Raw genomic sequence first — 21,001 nt, 5'->3', positions numbered from 1 at the left:
CTGCTGGAGAATGTTCTTTCGGTCAACAACCCTCATCCGTTTCCAAGCAAGGTAAAATTTCTCCATGACCAGATATGCTTTCACAGAAGATTGGAAATGAAGAATAGTGGAACTCATTTACACCTGTTGTGCAATGTCAAAACAAGGACACACACACACACAAACACACACAAATACACACACACACACACAAACACACATATACATATACATATATATGATATGTTTCTTTCAGTTTCTATCAACTAAATATACATACATACACACACACACACACATATTTAATATTTTGGACTAATGGGTATATGTCAATTAGTGTGTTGAAGTGTTGAGCAGAGCAGTGACACAGTTTGGGCTACCTGGTGTCATTAGCAGTTGGGTTATATTTCCATTGGATCTACTTCAGGAACTCCACAGTGTTAGTTGAGATAAGAAATTATTGCTATTATTATTATTATTATTATTATTATTATTATTATTATTATTATTATTATACACACACAAACACACACACATCACCAAGCTTTTAGCAAAATTCTATAGAGATTCTCTGCTCAACTTTCTCTGTCATGGTCAATGCAATGATCACACGCTACACACCTTCCTGCTAAGCACTGCTGTAAACAGTGGAAGTGAGGTAGAACGTTAAAACTTAGTGCACATGCACAGTAGAGTTCAAGGTTAATTTTTGCCAAGCAGCTTTACTCTGCATGCTTTAGCTTTGTTACTATGGCAACAATCCAGATACTTACTGATTAGACCACACACACACGCACATACACACACACATACATGTATGCATGCACATGCACGCACATGCAAACACACATATATGTATCAGTGTAGGACACATTCTTATTGATCAAACCTTGTATATATATATATATATATATATATATATATATATACTTATATACAAGTATACATATGAACATATTTATATATATCGCCTGGATCACCTGGATTGGCCAGACTGTCTGGTGCCGAGTCAGCTCCCTTGGCCACACCATTTGCTCCATTCCCCTCATACTCTTGCCATAGGGATTGAAGAAATTCAGGCAAACACCTCAGCACTCCATGCATGCAATGAACCTGGTTAACAGAATAGGACAGGTACAAACTGTGTATTCAAAGCAGTTATTTCCAAAGGTATTTTGCCTTGCCAAACCACTACCAATAGTATCAATATAATCTGAATTACTACATAAATCAGTATTGGAGAAATACAGAATAAAAGTGTGTTACCTGAGAGTATCGTGTGTCACCAGTGACCCATAACCAGCCTCAATGATAGCATTTGCCAGCCCTTGACTTAACAGTGATTTCATTTCTAACAACATCTGCTGAGAACACTCCTGCAAAAGATATGCATCATCATCAAACTTTTAACAGAATTGAGACCCTAAAACCAAGGTGTCATGTAAAAAGCAATGGTATGGATGCTGATGCCAAGTAAAAAGCAGTAGTGCTGGTGCCACATACAAAACACTAGTGATGGTGACACCTGTAAAACACCCAGTGCACTCTGTGGAGCAGTTAGCATTAGGAAGAGTATCCAGCCATAGAAACCAAACCAAAAGAAACTATGAAGCCTGGAGTAGCCCCAGGCCTTGCCAGTTCCTGTCAAGCTGTCCAGCCCATGCCAGTATAGAAAATGAATGTTAAATGTTGATGATGATGATGATGATGATGATGACGACGACGACGACGATGACAATGACAACTTAATCCTGCAGCATTTTGTCTGGGATGCCCACCATCCTCAGATATGAGCTCACCACTTCTAATGTTTTTTTTTCTATTACAGGTGCCTCCCACTGACCCTTTTCTGGATAGAATTCAATGTCTATTTGCATCACATATCTGGACTGGTGCGAATATTTCTCTAACATACATTCACGAGACCAAGCCGTGAAAATTGAAAATGAAGAACGCTTCAGATATGAATACAGAATCGCGGCAAACGCCAGTCACAATCCAAAAACCTTCTTTGCCCATGTCCAATGGAATTCCCGCTTGAACAACCAAATTGCAACATTGGTAGACTCAACAGGCGTATCGATTGAGGACCCTTATCAGCAGAGTCAGTTATTTGCTGAGGCTTTTTCAACTATCTTCAAACAAGATGATGGTCGTGAACCCCCTCTATTTGATAGATCGGTACCTCCAATGCCTAGATTGGTCATCACGTTATTCAAGGCCTCGATGTCAACAAGGGTCACGGCCCTGATGGCATACACCCACAAGTTATCAAAGCGTTGGCTCCGGTCATCTGCGAACCTTTAACACTTCTATTCAATATGTCATTGGCGACGGGTGTTATACCTGCGGACTGGAGAACAGCGATAATCTGCCCAATTTTTAAGAAAGGGAGCCGCGATGACCCGCTTAACTACCGACCGGTTTCCCTTACTTCAATAATCAGATATTCGAAACCATCCTTAAGAAAAGTATGTTGCTCCACCTCCAAAACACAGCCTCTATCTCTGATTTCCAACACGGCTTCGTATTGACCAACTTACTGGTAATGGAAGAATTGGTGATGCATATACTGATGCATATACTGGATGATGGTGATGCTGTTGACATAGTTTTATTGGACTTTGCCAAAGCTTTTCACTCGGTAAACCACCGCCTATTACTTATCAAGCTTCAAGCATATAGTTTCCATCTGGATATTGTACGATGGGTTAGTGCCTTCCTCTCAGATCGCTCCTTCCAAGTCCAAGTTAATGGTTCGCTGTCTGACGTCTCCAGTGCGAGCAGTGGTGTGCCTCAAGGTTCAGTGCTTGGGCCCTTATTGTTTTTAGTTTTCATAAATGACTTGCCCGACGACCTCACACAACACATCCTTCTATTTGCCAATGATGTCAAACTGGTCGCTCCTCGCGGTGATATAGATGATCTTCATCGATGCCTCCACCAAGTTTGGAGATGGTCTAACGAATAGGACCTGTGCCTGAACGTGTCAAAGTGCTGTCATCTGCCTGTTGGCTCTTCTCTTGCAACTCAACTTGATTTCGAGCCGGCTTGTCTGCTGCTGGAGAGGACCGACCAGGTAAAGGACCTGGGTGTCTTGATGGAATCTTCCTTTTCATCTTCGGCCCAGTGCGTCCATGCTGCCAACAAAGCACGCGGAGTTCTGTTTTTGATTCGACGGTCATTCAGAATGCTCACAGCAGCCATATTCCTACCGCTCTATGTCACGCTGGTGAGACCCTTATTGGAGTACGGGATTCAAGCCTCTTCTCCTTATCTCCTCAAAGACATACATCATCTCAAAAGAGTCCAGAAGCTGGCTACCTGCATGGTTCTTGGTCTCAAGCATTTGTCTTATGAAGAAAGGCTGAAGACGCTCGACCTTTATTCTCTTGAAAAACGACAACGCCGTGGTGATCTAATTCTTGCTCACAACATCATAAGCAGAAAGTGTAACCTCTTGAAAGAGCTGTTCTTCACTCCTGCTCCAGAGCGTCAGCTGCGGGGTCACTCCAAAAAGCTCTATCTGCGACGATTTCATCTCAATCGAAGGAGAGGGGCTTTCTCCGTCCAGGTTGCAGATCCATGGAATAAGCTGCCAGACAAGATAGTGAAGATGCCAACGACCGCTCGGTTCAAAGTCTCTCTTGACCAGAAATGGCCTGAACTCTTTGCATGAACACCACCCTGTACATAACTCCATGTCCCCCTACATGGCCTTGCTTTTTGCTTTTTGAGCCAAAAAATTAACTTAACTTAACTTAACAATACTTCAAATATCCAATTGTTCTCTCCATTCAATTTGTAAGAATTAACTAACATTAATTATCCAATGGCTCAAACTTGCCCTATTTCTTTCAAACTTCCATAGATCTTCCACACCCAGTGTCCATGACTCCCTACCATACTTGATAATCATAATTAAGTATGATAATTCAAATAGCCCTAAGGTGAACATAGTACAGCAACAAAAATATCACAGAGAAACGACTCCAAGACCTGAGTATAATTTCCACAGAAATCTACTTGTATTTGCTAATGACCCTAGAGAAAAGACACTTTCTATCTGTCCCACCACCTTTTAAACATAAGGCATTTAGGGATCTATTTTACTCTATTTTACTTTGTTTTCTCCATATCATAAACAACTATATGCCACAGTCAATACAATAAATTATCGACCAGTTCATATTTTTCACTTGGTATAAAGGGTAAAAGACACCCTTTGGTCATAAATTACCATGGGATTGCACCTAGAAAGTTGCCCTCCAAGGCACGAGTTCAGACAAGGCTGTTTATGGAAGACCAGCAGTCAGCCATGCATACCAGCTTCCCCTCTCCAAGCCACTGATGTCTTTCCAAAAGGCTAATAATCTTGGCACTAGTGACGTCACAACTCATTTCTACAGCTGAGTGAATAGGTGCAACATGAAATAAAGTGTCTTTCTCAAGAACACAATACACAGTCTGGTCAAGGAATCGAACTTACTAGTGTATGGTAGTGAGCCCAACACTCTAACCACTGAGCCATGCACCTTCACTTGCTTTAGCTTCTTTATATTTCATCATAAAAATAAAACTGTTTTCATGCTACAAGATCAAACTTCAAACAAAGGAAGGCTAGATGGATTTAGAAGGGAATGTTATAATTTTCAATTTTAATCCAAGGAAGAGAGGCATGCTCATAATACTTACATGCATTTTCATTCCTGTTAGTGATGAGGAAAGACCTAAATCCAAAAAACTTCAGCAACATGAGAGAGGTAAATAGTAATTATTTCTTTTGATGAGACATGACCAAATTTGACAGAACTTCTGTTTGGATCTACTGCAGTTTACTACTGGAACTAATTTTATTATTCTCATAACTTTGGAAAACAAAGTCACACAAGAGGTTCAGGGAGGAAGGAGCATAGAATATTTACCTTGTGTTGAAGTCCATGTGAAGGATAAGACAGGTACTTTAATGTAAACTGAGGCCCCATACAGGAAACCACAGCTTGACTTCTCTCGGGGCTGAGGTTGATTTCTGAGTCTATGATATGAGCAAACTTTTGACAGATATTTTCTTGGATCTGTAGAGACAGAAAGTGAGAAATAAAAACACATAATAAGGGTGGGTAAGTAGGCAGTACAATCTGCTGCATGGTCAGATCATCAGTGACTAAACTGAACAACCCCACTAAGGTTGTGAGGAAAGTGATTGGACAACCTGCAGGATGAAAAACAAAACCTGTCAAAGGACAGAGGAGCTTATGAAGATCAATGTCCATTGATCTTCATAACAGGTTTGGTCCTACTTTTTCACATAGACAGTGGTAGTTCCTGCAGCAATCATTGACAAGCTGATGACTTTGGAGCAGCAAACACTGGCTGCACAGATCAGCATGTTTTCACCAATGAGCAGGCACAATAAGTTCAGCGAGAAGAGAACCATGAGAATAAGAACATAGGCATAGTGTACAACATTACTGGGAGTAAGAAACCCCTAATTCTTGTTAGAACATCATTCTAGGAGAAGGAAGAATCAGGTGTAAAACCTGCAACTCAATAGCAACCAATGATGTCGATAAAGTTCTTCTTTTTGGAATATTTATCATCATTGTTCAGAGAGTAGGATTGGTTGTATGTTAGGCCTCTCCTTACTTTAAAAAACATTATGCACTGTCATTGCTTGGCACAAGTGATGGCTATACTGGAGAATGAGGAAGCTCACATTATATATATATATATATATAGTGAGAATTTACAAAAAAAACAAAAGATGAAGACGAGTGTGTAAACAGCATATAGATGTATTAATTTAACACTCGGGAAGTGAGAAAGTCTTTTACGTTTTGAGCCTACGCTCTTTGACAGAAAGGAACACAGAAATAAGCAGGAAAGAAAACAGAAAAAGGTTTAGTGGCTAACGATAATCCTCGGATGGAATTTATAAATATTTAATGCATCACTATGCGCGTTTCTACAAATCACATCTCTTAAGATCACAGTCAATATTCCTGGGATGATTATAGTGTAGTCTGTAGTATCAGTGGACATAACCAACCTTCGCATTGCTCAAAAGGGCATTGGGTTGATCATCTTCATGGACTGATTTCTTCAGGCGATATAACATTAATGGATGTACAACAGAAGCATGCTTATCTCTTTTGACCAGTATGAAGGTTGACTGAGTTGTTTGGGTATTTCGGTATGTATTTGGTAGGAAGGAGGGGAAGATGATGCAAAGAGAGGAAGGAATGGTAGTTATATGGGAATGGAGGTGTGTGTGGAGATATTGGACTTTTTTTATTATGCCAATGCTCATGGATACTATAGACTACACTGTAATCATCCCAGGAATATGGACTGTGATCTTCAGAGACATGTGATTTGTGGAAACATGCGCAACAGTGAATTAAATGTTTATAAATTCTATCCAAGGATTATTATCATTATTATTATTATTATTATTATTATTATTATTATACACACACACACACATACACACACACACACATACACACACACATAGATGGACAGACCTACAGACAGGTCGATAGATAGATAGACAAAGATATATACATATAGATATATATACATACATACACACACACACACATATACAGATATCATCATCATCATCATCATCATTTAACGTCCATTGTCCATGCTGGCATGGGTTGGGCAGTTTGACTAGAGCTGGCAAGCTGGAAGGCTGCATCAGACTCCAGTCTGATTTGGCATGGTTTCTACGGCTGGATACCTTTCCTAATGCCAACCACTCTGAAAGTATAATGAGTGCTTTTACATGCCACCAGCACGAGTGCCATTTGCGTGACACTGGTATCTGTCACAACTGTGATTTTGCTTGGCTTGATTTTGCTCAAGCACAACATAATGCCAAAGGTCTTGGTCATTGCCTCCATGAGGCCCAATGCTCAAAAGGTCCTTTTTATGTGCCACCAGCATGGTTGCCAATTACGTGACACCAGCATCAGCCATGACTGGGATTTCACTTGGCTTGACAGGTCTTCTCAAGTATAGCATATCGCCAAAGGTCTTGGTCACTAGTCATTGCCTCTGTATGGCCCAAAGTTCAAAGATCATGCTTCACCACCTTGTCCCATGTCTTCCTGGATCTTCCTCTACTACAGGTTCCCTTTACAGTTAGAGATCAGCACTTCTTCATACAGCTGTCCATGTCCATATGCATCACATGATCATACCAGCACAGTCATCTCTCTTGCATACCACATCTGATGCCTCTTAAGCCTAACTTTTCTCTCAAGATGCTTACTCTGTCAAACATGCACACTGACATTGCACATCCAGCGAAGCATAATGGCTTCATTTCTTTCAAGCCTATGCATGTCCTCGTCTGTCACAGCCCATGTTTCACTGCCATGTAGCATAGCTGTTTGCACACAGGTATCATACAATCTGCCTTTCACTCTGAAAGAGAGGCCATTTGTTACCAGTAGCGGTAGGAGCTCTCTGAACTTTGCCATGCCTAATCTTATTCTCACAGCTACACTCTTGCAGCATCCACCTCTGCTACTAACTTGGTCATCTAGATAACAGAAGCTATCTACTACCTCTAGCTTACCCCACCTGGCAGTTGATGGAGTCTATTTTTTGTACATTTTCAGTGCTCACTTTTCTACATTTTATTGTACCTGTTCATCTGCCACATACAAAAGCAATTTTCCGTTAACCTTCCTCTGATAATGCTGCAACTTTTATGTGTCTAAAACTTACACTGGGTGCATCTTATTGAGTTTCTACCTACACCTTTTCTACAGATTGAACAGCACCATCAACCTGAAGGGATTTGTGATCTGTCTGCCTTTCTACTTACTAAGACTTTGGCTTTTGCTATGTTAACTTTAAGGTACTTCAATTGTAGACCTTGCTTCCTTACGTGGAACTTCTCTAGTTCTGGTAGTGATTCAGCTATATATATAAATATATATATATATATATATATATATATATATACACACTCACACACACACATATATATGTAGGTTTGGGGATTCAAACAGTAACTCAAAGCACCTATATATATATATATACGCATGCATACACACACACATGCACACACGCACACACACATGCGCACGCGCACACACATACTCACACACACACACACACACACCACACACACACACTCATATTCAAGGGACTTCCACACAGTTTCTTTCTACCATATTCACTCACAAAGCATTGGTTGGCCCAGGACTATAGTAGAAGACACTTGTTCAAGGTGCAACACATGTGGTTCCAAAGTGAGCTTCTTAACCACCTAGCCATGCCTGCACCTGATGTGTGTTCAATTCAAGTAAATCCTTCATTATATCATCCTTCTGACACTAATTTTGTGATCCTTGGCTGGTTGTTCAGTTCCAGGTTAACCCAGTAGTATAATGTATTCAAGCCATGACTAACTCATATATGTAGATTGACATGGTATGATGAGTCCTGCTTTAAAACAGTAAGATGGGGTTCAAGGGAGATTTGACTATTATTTCAAACGGGATGGGTGACTGCATAAAAAAAGGGATCTAACACTGGCTGATTATGTAACAGCTGTCAGTGATGGTTGATAACTCTGTTGTTATAGTAAACAACATAGTGGTTGTTATAGCCATTGCTGTGATCACTGTGGCCAATGCTGTGGTCACTGTGGCCATTGCTCTGATCACTGTGGACATTACTTGTGGTTATTGTAAGCATTGTTGTAATTACTATGACCATTATTACAGTTGACTGAGGTAGTAAAAAAAGGCCCCTTCGGTCAAGAATGACCATGGGATTACACCTATGAATTTCCCCTCAACGGCAGAAGTCCAAGCAAGGTTGTTTATGAAAGACCAACAGTTGCCCATGCATATTAGCCTCCCCTTTCTATACCACCAATGTTATCCAAGGGAAAGGCAAAACTGGAAATTTCCAGAACAAATCAGAGTGCAGAATGGGTAATCAAGTGCCTTCAAGATCTTTATGATGTTTGTAAAAAGAAGGAGAAACTACAGCTTCGATTTATTTTATCTAATAAAACATATTAATTCTTTGTTACATTTAAAAATCTGCTAACATTCAGCACCCTTTTTCTCATACAGTTATTTAAAATTGGAATTAAACCTATAATGTTAAAAGTATGTATTGTTTTTAATTTTGTATGTTATCGAAAAGCCTAGTTTTGAACCTTTGCATAGAGCAATTTCAATTCAGTAATCATAAAAATGTATAAATATACTTTTATTCCACATCTCTCTTTTGTTTACAAAGATTTAGGCAGCAGAAATACTGAAGTGTGAATCTAGTACCACCTAGTAACTATAATTTAAAAAGCCCATAACTCCGAAACTACTTCAACTAGAAAGCTAATTGCATTGAGTCAGCACACCAAGTTTCGTAAAAACTTGAGCAGGCGTTATGAACCCTCTAGAATTTTGCCTGATTTGGATCAAAAGTGGTGATTGATTTCCTAAGTTGGGGGTGACGTTTTTTCAAACAAAGCAAAATAAATGTTAGTTTCCTAACTTTTATGAAATTATACATTGAATAACAGTATAGGGTTATTAGGTTGTGAAAAAGTCATAACCCTAATATATATATATATATATATATATATATATGTGTATCATCATCATCATCATCATCATCATCGTATATATATATATATACAATGGACTTCTTTCAGTTTTCATCTACTCACAACAGGTGAGATACGATGACAGAAAAGACATCCAGCCACAGTAACCTTGCTTCAACAAATTCCAACTGACACCCTCATCTTTCACAAGTCTATAGCTGTCACCATACATACCAAAAATAAGACATTTTCCACTGTATGACCCAACGTAATTCAATTGGATTTAGGAGTTGTTTCCCTTGACTCTCTTAAAAATCAATCCTTAAGTGAATGATTTTCTCTTCACTAGGAATTATATATAAAATTGTTTTTGATCATTTTATTATGTACAAAAGCCTCCACTTAACTGAATGCCTCAGACCCACAGCAACAACCATCAATTAGTACATCATTGTTTCATCATCTCGAAGTTACAGCCCTCCAGTTTATGTTAGAAACAGACAGAAGATTATAAATTTTGTTGTTTTTCTCATTTGACAGTGGCCATGCTGGGACAACACCTTGATGAATTTTTAGTTGAATGAACCGACCCTAGTACTTAATTTTTGTCAAGCCTGGTACTTATTCTATTGGTCACTTTTGCTGAATTGCTAAGTTACAGGGATGTAAGCATACCAACACCGGTTGTCAAGCGGAGGTGGGGAACAAACACAGACACAAAGACATACATACACAGATAAATATATATATATATATGACAGGTAACAGGCTTTTTTCAGTTTCTGTCTACCAAATCTACTCACAAGTCTTTGGTCAGCCTGAGGGTATAGTAGAAGATACTTGCCCAATGTACCATGCAGTGGAACTGAACCCAGAACCATGTGGTTGGGAAGCAGGCTTCTTTCCACACAGTACCTGTGCCTAAAGTTATTTGATTAAATTATCCCCAGTACTAGACTGGTATTTTATTTTATTTTATTTTATTGACCCTCCAAAAAGATGAAAGCTAATTTCAGTGGGATTTGAACTCAAAACATAAAGGACCAAAAGAAATATTGCATGATATTTTGTCTGACATATTTATGATTCTGCCAATCCATCACCCTAAATTTTTTCAGCTATAAACACAAGGTCTGAAATTTTATAGGTTGGGGCTAGTGAAAAGCAAAGCTGATCTTGCCAGAATTTGAACTCAGAACATGAAGCCAAAAAAATTCCGCTAAACATTTTATCCAGTGTTCTAACAATTCTACCAGATTGCAGTCTTAAATAATAATTCTCTCTGCTTTAGACACAACACCTGGAATTCTGAGGGGTGGGGGTTAGTCAACTACATCAACCCCAGTGCTCAACTGGTATTTATTTTATTGACCCCAAAAGGATGAAAGGCAACATCAATGCCAGATGAAATGCTGCTAATGATTCTGCAAGCTCACCACCTTACTTATATAATAATAATCCTTTCTATTATAGACACAAGGCCTGAAATTTTGGGGAGGGGTTAAGTCGATTAAACTGACCTCCCGCGCTCAACTGGTACTTATTTTATCAATCCTGAAAGAAGACCTTGGTGGAATTTGAACTCAGAACATAAAGATGGGCGAAATACTGCTAAGCATTTTTTCCAGCATGCTAATGATTCTGTAAGCTCACCATCTTAATAATAATAATAATAATAATAATAATAATAATAATCTGTTCTACTAAAGATACATGGCCTGAAATTTGGTGGGAGGAGACTAGTTGATTACATTGACCCCAGTGTTTTACTGATACTTAATTTATTGACCCTGAAAGGATGGAGAGCAAAGTCGAACTCGGCAGAATTTGAACTCAGAATGTAGTGACAGGCAAAATATCACTAAGCATTTCGTCCAGCGTGTTAACAATTCTGCCAGCTCTCTGCTTTATTAATACTACTCCTACTACAACTACTACTAATAATAATGATAGTAATAATAATCCTTTCTACTATAGGCACAAGGCCTGAAATTTTGAGGGAGGTGGCTAGTCAATTACATTAACCCTAGTGCTCAACTCGTACTTATTTTATTGACACCAAAAGGATAAAAGGCATACTCAAACCTTGGTGGAATTTGAACTCAGAACATAAAGCAGGGAGAAATGCCATGAAGCATTTTGCCCAGCAATTCTTCCAGCTTGCCACTTTAATAGTAAGATGCAATACCAGGTAGTGGCTCTCATCACATCTGATTTTAACTTATTGGAAGTGTTATCATGTATATTTTGTTATGGTTAAAAAGATGGGCTACAACAAATATGCAGTTCAATACCACAGATCTGCTTATCAGTTGCTTGATCTTAACCAATTGAGCATGATCCTTAGTGGCTGACAATATGTGCATCTCTGATCACAAGCAGGAGTAGTGGAAGAGCATCATAGCCAGGTGTTGAGAGGAATTCTTTGGGGTTTAAATAATTCACCCCTGGAAACAGGTGTTTCATTCATCATTCTTAAATAGCCCTTATTCAGAGACCTTCTGAACAGAATGAACTACTTAACCTGGAGGAATTTCTAGCTGGGCCCTACCTACAAGGTCATGCATTATCTTGATATAAGATCACCATGTCACACACATATGGTTATGATGCATGTGCCTAGTGTACCCTTATGAGACGGGTAGTCATGATGTGTATATTGGGCTTTGTATACTTGTATCCCAGTGTCACTTTGATGGCATGCATTTCTCTCTCACTCAATAATGATAAAAATAATGATAATAACATGCAGTACCAGACAGTGGCTCTCATGGCTTCTAATTTTAACTGTCTGGAAGTGTTATCATGTACATTGTTTTGTCTTGGTATAAAAGATAGGCAAATATTCTGTTTAGTACCACAGATCTGCTTGATCTTAACCAGTTGAGCTTAACCCTTAGTGGCTGATGATTTGTGCATCTCTGATCACGAGCAGAAGTAGTTAGGGGAGCATCATAGCCATGTTTTGAGAGGAATTCTTTGGGGTTTGGATAATTCACCTGTGGAAATGAGTGTTTCGTCCAACATCCTTAAACAACCCTTATTCAGGGACCTTTTGAGTGGGATGGGCAACTCAAACTGAAGAAAATTCTAACTGGGCCCCACCTGCAAGATCATGCGCTGTTTATCTTGATATGAAATCACCAGGTCGTGCATATATGGTTGTGATGCATGTGCCTGGTGTACCCTTATCACACAGGTAGTCATGAAGAGTATACTGGGCTTTGTATATTTTTACCCCAGTGTCACTTTGATGGCATGCACTGCTCTCTCATTCAATAATAAAGTAGACATCATTGCATTATGGATTAATAATGATATTTATTTCAAATTATTTCCATTCAAACATACATGATATAGATATTAAGGAAACAATACAATTTTGTGAGGGGATTTGGGGAATAAAAATGCTCTGAAATGAAGGTAGAAAAAAAAAAATCAGGGAGGAAAAAAATGAAAATGTTTGTTTTTTTAAAGACCTTATTGCAACGTTCCATTTTTGTTGCCTTTGTAAAATATATACGAATGACCATTTTCATGTAAATAATTGTTTAGATGGTTTAAAGCCATACTTGAGATTTTTGTTGAATTTTTTTTGTTTTTGTTTTTGTTTTTCATTGAGTGCAAAGATTGACTTTAAAATATTTACAAATGATTTTGTGTTTTAACCCTTTAGTATTCAGATACTTATGTATTCACATTGTTTTGAATTAATCGTGCATTATCTTTTAGCTTCAAGGTTTTGATGATGTGATTGCTTATTTTGAGGATGACATTGTAGAGTATGTGTGAGAGGCCAGATTTGGCTGGTTTGAACATAAAGCATGTAGAATATTTAGGCCTGATATGGCTGGTTTAAGTGCCAAAGGGTTAAATATTATGGAGTAAAAGCCAATGGTTCCTTTCTTGTAGCCTAATGGCTATAGGCTTGTTCCTTCTCTTGAGAAAGAAAGGAGGTGAATGCAAAAAGAAACTGGGACAAAATGAAAGAAGACCAAAATATTGAGAGAAATGATGCAGTGCAAAATCTGAATCAGTCATGGGTAAAATGGGACTTGCAGGCTGCATTGCATCCCATAGGACTTTCTGACTGGGATGCCTAATAAAAGTAATGTTTATCACCAATTTGTTAAATATCTAACAAAATTTACCTTGAATTTTTTTTAGTAGTGCAACCCAACCGATGATAAGCCATGACCCATGCAGCCCACTAGTTTGAGAAATGTTGCCCATGCCTGATCTAAATGTTGAACAATTCCAACCAAAATTTGAAAAAAATTTCATGGGAAAAGAGAAAAAAAACAAATCATCTCCTCAGTTCCTGTCCCCAGTCATACAATTTACACTAGGTTTTGTAAAATCTGTTAATGCTGCTTCAACTAAAATGTTCAGTTTCAGATACAAATTAAAGTGCTCCAAGCAAAGACGAAATGTAGAAATGAAAAACAAAAGGAAGGAGCAAAAACCAAAAGGATGAAAAAAGGAAATACATAGGTCTACATGAGATGTGCCACACCTCTCTCAAAGTATTAGATAAGCAAAATAAATATTTGATTCTGTTTTAACTAAAAAAGTTAATAGATGAAAACAAATGGAAAGTCGTCTGTACATATGTCAGGGCTATTTGACATGGTGATATCAAGCCGAAAGCAATAAATAGTAAAAGTATATACATAGTTGGTATTTATCAGCATTTTATTCTACTACTATAAGTATTCCAGTGTGGACTGTATCCAACCTATAAGAAATATTATTCATTTATCATCCCAATTCACTGAACTGACATTGGGAATAAGTAGCTGAGGAATAATATCCTGGGGGTTTAAAAGCATTGGCACATTCATCTTGATGGAAAATTCAGGTCTTCAGACATTAAGGGAATTTACCCCATCATATCGCACAACCATCAACCATCGCACAAACAATAACTCTGAGCACCTCTTCAAACTCCACCCATCTAACACCCGTGGACATATTTACAAAGTAAGAAAACAGCACAGCTCCCATGACTTTAGGAAACATTTTTTCACGCTGAGAGTTGCTGAAGCATGGAACAAACTGCCGGCATTGGTTGTTAGTTGTCGGAGCACTGCATCCTTCAAAACTTCCATGCTTCCTGAGATTCGCCAACACTACACTTGATTTTCTCCCCTCCATACACACACAAGCATGTATCTGACTCATACATTGTTCGCTTTCCAGACATTTCTACATTACTGCATGTACTTTATATGCACTTTCTGACAAGTTGTGGTGCACCTGAGCACTGTATACAATAATTTCATTATTATTATTATATATATCAAGGAACTCTGCACAAAGTGGGGTTGGACTGATGTTGAACAAGGTACTACAGGGCATCAGGTCAGAGAGTGATCATGTCCTTATAACTGAATTTGAAGGAAACTATTAGAACTGTTGTAGATAGCCACTTGCTTCCAAAACTCCATTGACAAAGAGGATATGGAGGAAAATCTATGTAAGACTTTGTGTCTTACTAGTGCAGCAAATAACATATGACCATCTTTGGTGATTTTAACATCTGATTTGATTTGGAAGACATGTCCTTCTCATTATTTAACCTCACTAAATAGAATGGCGTCTTTTTAGGAACACAACCTCACCTCTCCTACTACAGTTTTAGAAGTGTACTAGTGAACTGTGGATACATGAGGGTTGTGCAGCTCTAGCCAAGAATAACTTGACTACATCCTCATGAGAAAAAAAAAGTGTCATGAGTGTGATGAACCCAAAAGTTTACTATAGTTTCAACACATTTGGGTCTGATTACAGAATTGTGACAACAAAGTGAGCCTGAGATACTAAGTCCAGGAGACAAGAAGAATGAAGATATCTCCGCCAACCTTATTGGCATTGACAAAAACTGTTGAGTTGAAAAGGGTGCTGAAGTTAATAGGATCCCACCTGAGGTGCTCAAGTACGGCAACAGGAAAGCAGAAGGACACAACCACAACAATGGTCTCTTTCAAACATAATCATTTTTTTTAAAGTCCAGATCACTTACCAAGACTGACAACTATCATGGTATCAGGGTAACCTGCCTTTCTGCAGCTCTATATTCAGATAATCTCTCACAAGATAAATGTAGCCATTAGTCCCAAGCTGAGATACAACCAGAATAGTTTCCATATGAAGCAAGCAATATTGCACAGATCCTGGTCCTTTCTAAGAATAATAGAAGAGATGAAAAACCTATTCACTGTTATCTTGATATTTATCAACTTCAAGAAAGCACTTGATTCAATTCATAAGAGTAAAGAAATGATGAAGACCCTTAAGGTATAAGGAAAACTACTTCATATCCTTCAAGCCAGCAAGTCCACACACATACATGGCACAGAATAGTGAAATTAAAGTGCTTGAGAAGCAGGTTGGGGTTCTACACATGTTATCATTTTGGCTAAGCCCTCAACAAGCAATTGGGGATAATAAGAAACTAGAATTCATCATTACACCACGGGAAGCTCAAGAAGATTCGTTTGATGACACTAATTGATTTGAACCTTATCAATGACATCACTTTGATACTGGAAGAAATCACAAATGATCAGATCCTTCTGTCAGGGATATAAACTCAGTGCAACAAAGTCAGGCTATATCATAAGTCACTCAAGTTATTGAAGGGACTCCATTCAAGCAGGTTTATGATTCCAAGTTCTTGGAAACATTCACAGCAACCTTGGAGAGGGTGGGGGCATCAAAGTGCATAGAGGGTTGACTGGAAACTGCTCAGTGATATAAAGAATATGTAAACCTCCAACCTTTTCAGAAAAGACAAGAATAATATCTTTACAGCAGAAAGAAAACCCTCCTTTATGGATGTCAGACTTGTATCTTGGCTAACTTCACATCTTTTATATGATCTTTTATCAGCAATAGATGCAGAAAATTACCAATGAATACGTCTATGGCAACATCTCCAAGTTAATGAAAGATAGAAAAAAAGATGGGTGTGACTTAACTAGCACTCGGGGTTGCCTACCAGCCAAGTTATCACTTCGGTGAACCCTAGGCACCATTCTAAAATCATAGTCAAGACCTCGATGGAGGGCAGCACTGCTGTGACTGCTGATGAACTCATGACATTCCAAATAGAATATATTAGATGGCACATCTCTTACTACACCTGAAATATGTGCAAATTGTAGTCAACAGAAAAAACTATTACATCCACTAATATTTTAAAGAAACTGTGTTATGCATTTATGTGTGTATAAATAATATATTTCTATTCTATTTAGTTTTTTATATAACCCATACTTCATCCAGAGAGTGATATATTGGAACAGAGGAGGACAGTGATATATTAGAACAGAGGATGAAGTATGGGTTATATAACTTGCTAAAAAAAATCAATGCTTTTATAGACAATTATTTTTCAATTTTGCTAATAAGTCATTAATAAAAAAAATAGAAACTGATTTCCTAACTTTTGTAGTTTTTTTTTAAGTAAATGTAGAGATACAAAAAAGATGACAAAAACAGTGTCGCCTAATATTTTGGTAGTTGGATGGAGAATGATGGTAAGGGTACACAAAGGAACCAAAATTACAAATATTAAGTTTTTATTGAAACCGATTTTTTTTTTTTTAAATGTCAACAGTGTAAGGGGAGTAACTCTTCATCGTGAATTTTTTTTTTTTGTTTATTTATTCAAAAATTGTCAAGTTAAGGAATAGTGCAATAAATGCCATACGCAAAATGTCTTTAATTGAAATTTCCCATATAGTTGGAGGTAAAAAAAAAAAATTTTTTTTTAAACTAGCAGCAATTTTGTTAATGATTTTCAAGGGAATGTGGAGGCAATTTCAAGAAATAAGGTATCTCGAATTACCTCCTCTTCTCTAGAATTCACAGTAAAAGATAACAGCAATTGATTCACTAACAATCGCTATCAGTCTCTTTTACTGATCCGCTACGTTACAGGGATGTAAACAAACTAGCACTGGTTGTCGAACTATGATGAAGGGCAATCAAAAACATACACACACGCATGCATGCACACACACACACACACACACACACACACACACAAAGGGATTCTTTCAGTTTCTGTCTATACAAAATAGACACACAAGGCTTTGGTCGGCCTAGAGCTATAGCAGAAGAGCAGAAGGTGCTATGCAGTGGGACGGAACCCCAAAACATACGGTTGAGAAACTACTTACCGCACAACCATGTCTGTGCCTATTAGTTAGAGAAAGGAAGAAAAAAATCTATGAAAAAATAGTCTGTGGAGAAAATTTTAATTAAGAATTTTCTGCTTGCCTTTTGTCCAGTTGAGTTATTTCCCTTAGTTAATTTTTTTTCAGAATTTTTTTTTTTTAAATAAATTGTTACCAACAAAAAGCTTGGGAGTATTTCATGCCACAATGGAAAAGAAATGCTACAAAAGTTCTAATTCTAAATATGTTTTCAGGATCTCTCGATAACAAATGTTGGAGTGAGTCTTATGCATAAAGAATATTGTCAATATGGTGAACAGAAATTTTTTATATATACTTTTAAATATGGAGTTCCCTTGTGAGGTGCAGGCACAAATTGGAAGTGGTTGGTGCTCAGGACTTTCAAAGGACATTTAGTAATTTCAATGAAACAGTTTCAACTAAAACACAAAACTAGATCACAGACGTTTTTCTTAGTCAAGAACCACTCAGACACCATCATGGACTGAGTATGCATAAATTCAGTCTGTTGTTAATATAGTTTTGTACTTTTTTAACAACAGTTGTTTCACAGCAAGGATGAAGATTTACAGATTACTGACAAGAATTAATAGGAAAGGAATTTTATTGGGAGGTAATCCTCAGTATATTTGGTGATAAATTAGTAGAATGGATAAAATAGTGAATTAGGAGTTCATGGATTATGAGTTCAAATCTACTACGTATCTATGACTTAATTGTTGAACCAGATATTTTATACAGCAAGCTTTCTTCACAGTCAAAAGGGATTAAATACCTATTTTTTCTGTTATAGCTATAGTATTAAAGGTAAAAGTAGTTTAACGAACAGAATTCAAATTAAAAAATTGTATACATGTATGCACAAACATATACACACACACACATCTTTATATATATATATATATATATACACACACACACACATATATACATATATATACATATATATACATATATATATATATATACACACACACACACAGATAACAGGGACATGCTGCCTGGGTAAACAAGGTAGGCAGTGCCTACCCTGAATAAATTGGATCAATAGTAACATTTTCCTTTTATGGCAAAATATGCACATAATTCATTAAAACTATGAAGGTCACTCTGATTACTATGCATAAAATGCAAAATATTTTATTTTTTTGTAGATTAGGTAGGCATAATTCGCCCCTGACTTTCAATCTCAGTATTAAAGCTATGCATAGTACTGCTGTAGTACACGCACTACGTACATTCCTACAACGTTTTCTTTATGTGCTTATAAAGGCAGAAGTACCTCCAACTCATTCGTGTGTCCACGTTTTGCTTATTTTTGTGTGTGTTTTACTACATAAACGTCACCAACTGCCTACCCTGAGTAATTACTGATGGCACATTCCTGATATATATATATATATATGTATGTATATGTATGTGTGTGTGTGTATGTGTGTATACATATACATATATGTAAATGGGTGAATTAATTATCCTTTGTTTACCGTTAACATGGAAAATTTAATAAACAGTTAACAGGGTAGTAAAATTCTTGCAAGTAACAAGGATGTAGCGACCTATTCAAAGGTAGGAACCAGACCTCACTGTCTTTTTGAATTTTCAGAGAATACCTCTATACACACAAAAAAACCCACCCCAGCACCTGAGAAACTTTAGCAAGGTATAATTTCTCATTAAGACTCAGTACATACATTTTATATATATATACATACATACATAGATAGGTGTGTGTGTGTGTGTGTGTGTGTGTGTGTGTGTGTGCGTGCGTGCACACACACAAAATCAAATTAAATGAATACTCTAGATTTTGTCTCTAAAATTTATCAAATCTTTTCTCACAAGAATATATTCCCATTTTAATTCCTTTAGCTTTATTTGAACAAATAATACCCTACAAAATTCAACATATACCTTAATCTAAAACTGAAAATAAATCACTAAAATCTAAGAATAGTTGAAATAAATTTAACACAAATGGATGTAAGAAAATTTAACGCTTAGTATAAATTATTTTTTAAGTTGTTCCTGTAGAAAAATCCACAGATAATTTCATATCAGAGTTCATAAAATCCATTTCACATCAGTCTAAGACAGCTTTAGAGTTTTGTTTGTTTTTGTTTTCTTTTTTGTTTAGTATTGTTTTTTTTTTGTTTGTTTGTTTTTTTGGCAAGGAGGATCCTGACATTTTATTAATCTTTTTTATAAATTAACAGTTATGTCTGTTTAATTGCAACTTAAAATCACAACCTCTTTGTTTGAATTTCTAATATCAAATTATTGTTATCTAATTCATATGACTATTGAAAGATTCTATAAATTGAAATATTTTTATATCAAAGATTCTGCAATTCATTTGTGAAATGGGTGTACTGTCTAGATACAAGTCAATCAACCATGAACATTAAGAATGTGATGACCCTTGGCTAAAGGAGGATGTAGTTAGGATTGCAACATAAATTAAACTCATTAATCAAATTAATTACTCAATCATCACATCATCACTCTGTAGCAAAACTGAATTTGTTTGAAACATCCTAAATTTACTTTCATGTACAGAACTAATCTATTTTTCTGAAGAACAGTATGTTATCATACAATCAGCTGGATTTTACACGGGTTCTTGAAAAGAATTCTATCCAGGAATCCAGGTTTTTGACACAGAATCTCAGAACTAGGTATTCATCTCTATAACACTGTCTTACGCAAGATATCTCTTCAAAAGGATCAAAAGAAGTTCGTTCGTTATTGATCTTAGAAAATTAACTTAATGGTCTGCAACAACATTATCCAAATAATTGCATTTCCTTTCCTGTATTTAAATGATTTCTCACCTATTTTCCCCCACCCCATCATTACATGTATATGGTTTACTTATCCTCTGCTTAGTAGCCTGTGGGTCAACCCTTTAGCATTCAGATTATTCTGTCAAATATAAAGCATATTTATTCACATTGCTTTGAATTAATCATGCATTATCTCAAAGCTTCAAAATTATGATGATGGGATTGTTTGTTTTTAAAACAACATTGTAGGCTAGGCGTGAGAGGCCAGATATAGCCAGTTTGAACATAAAACAAGAAGAATATTTGGGCTGGATATGGCCAGTTTAAATGCCAAAGAGTTAGACATACTAGATATTCAAAACAATTGAAATGAGTATTGTCTGCTACAGTGATATTAGTTTCCCAAAACAGTGGCCCACACAAAACAATTTGAATAACAATAACTT

General features: G+C 37.0%; 1 protein-coding gene and 1 long non-coding RNA gene across 3 annotated transcripts in view; both read right to left on the bottom strand.

Annotated features, from left to right (window-relative positions):
• Positions 1-21,001, bottom strand: part of LOC115211485 — a 114,778-nt gene that overhangs the window by 92,805 nt on the left and 972 nt on the right. For both annotated transcript variants that reach the window (XM_036502691.1, XM_029780120.2), the window contains exons 2-3: positions 4,905-5,054; positions 1,246-1,355 (exon numbers count right to left, since the gene is read on the bottom strand). In XM_036502691.1, the coding sequence (XP_036358584.1) occupies positions 1,246-1,355; positions 4,905-5,054 (260 nt within the window). The remainder of the gene's footprint in view (positions 1-1,245; positions 1,356-4,904; positions 5,055-21,001) is intronic.
• On the bottom strand, positions 15,571-18,648 carry LOC118763318. The gene is made up of 2 exons (XR_004999062.1): positions 17,617-18,648; positions 15,571-16,591 (listed from the first exon to the last, which is right to left on the bottom strand). It is a non-coding gene; the product is annotated as an uncharacterized LOC118763318 (long non-coding RNA).

Source organism: Octopus sinensis, linkage group LG1, assembly GCF_006345805.1.
Source record: "Octopus sinensis linkage group LG1, ASM634580v1, whole genome shotgun sequence".
Lineage (NCBI taxonomy): Eukaryota > Metazoa > Mollusca > Cephalopoda > Octopoda > Octopodidae > Octopus > Octopus sinensis.
The sequence above is the reverse complement of the archived record's forward strand: the minus strand, read 5'-3'. Positions and strand labels throughout refer to the sequence as shown.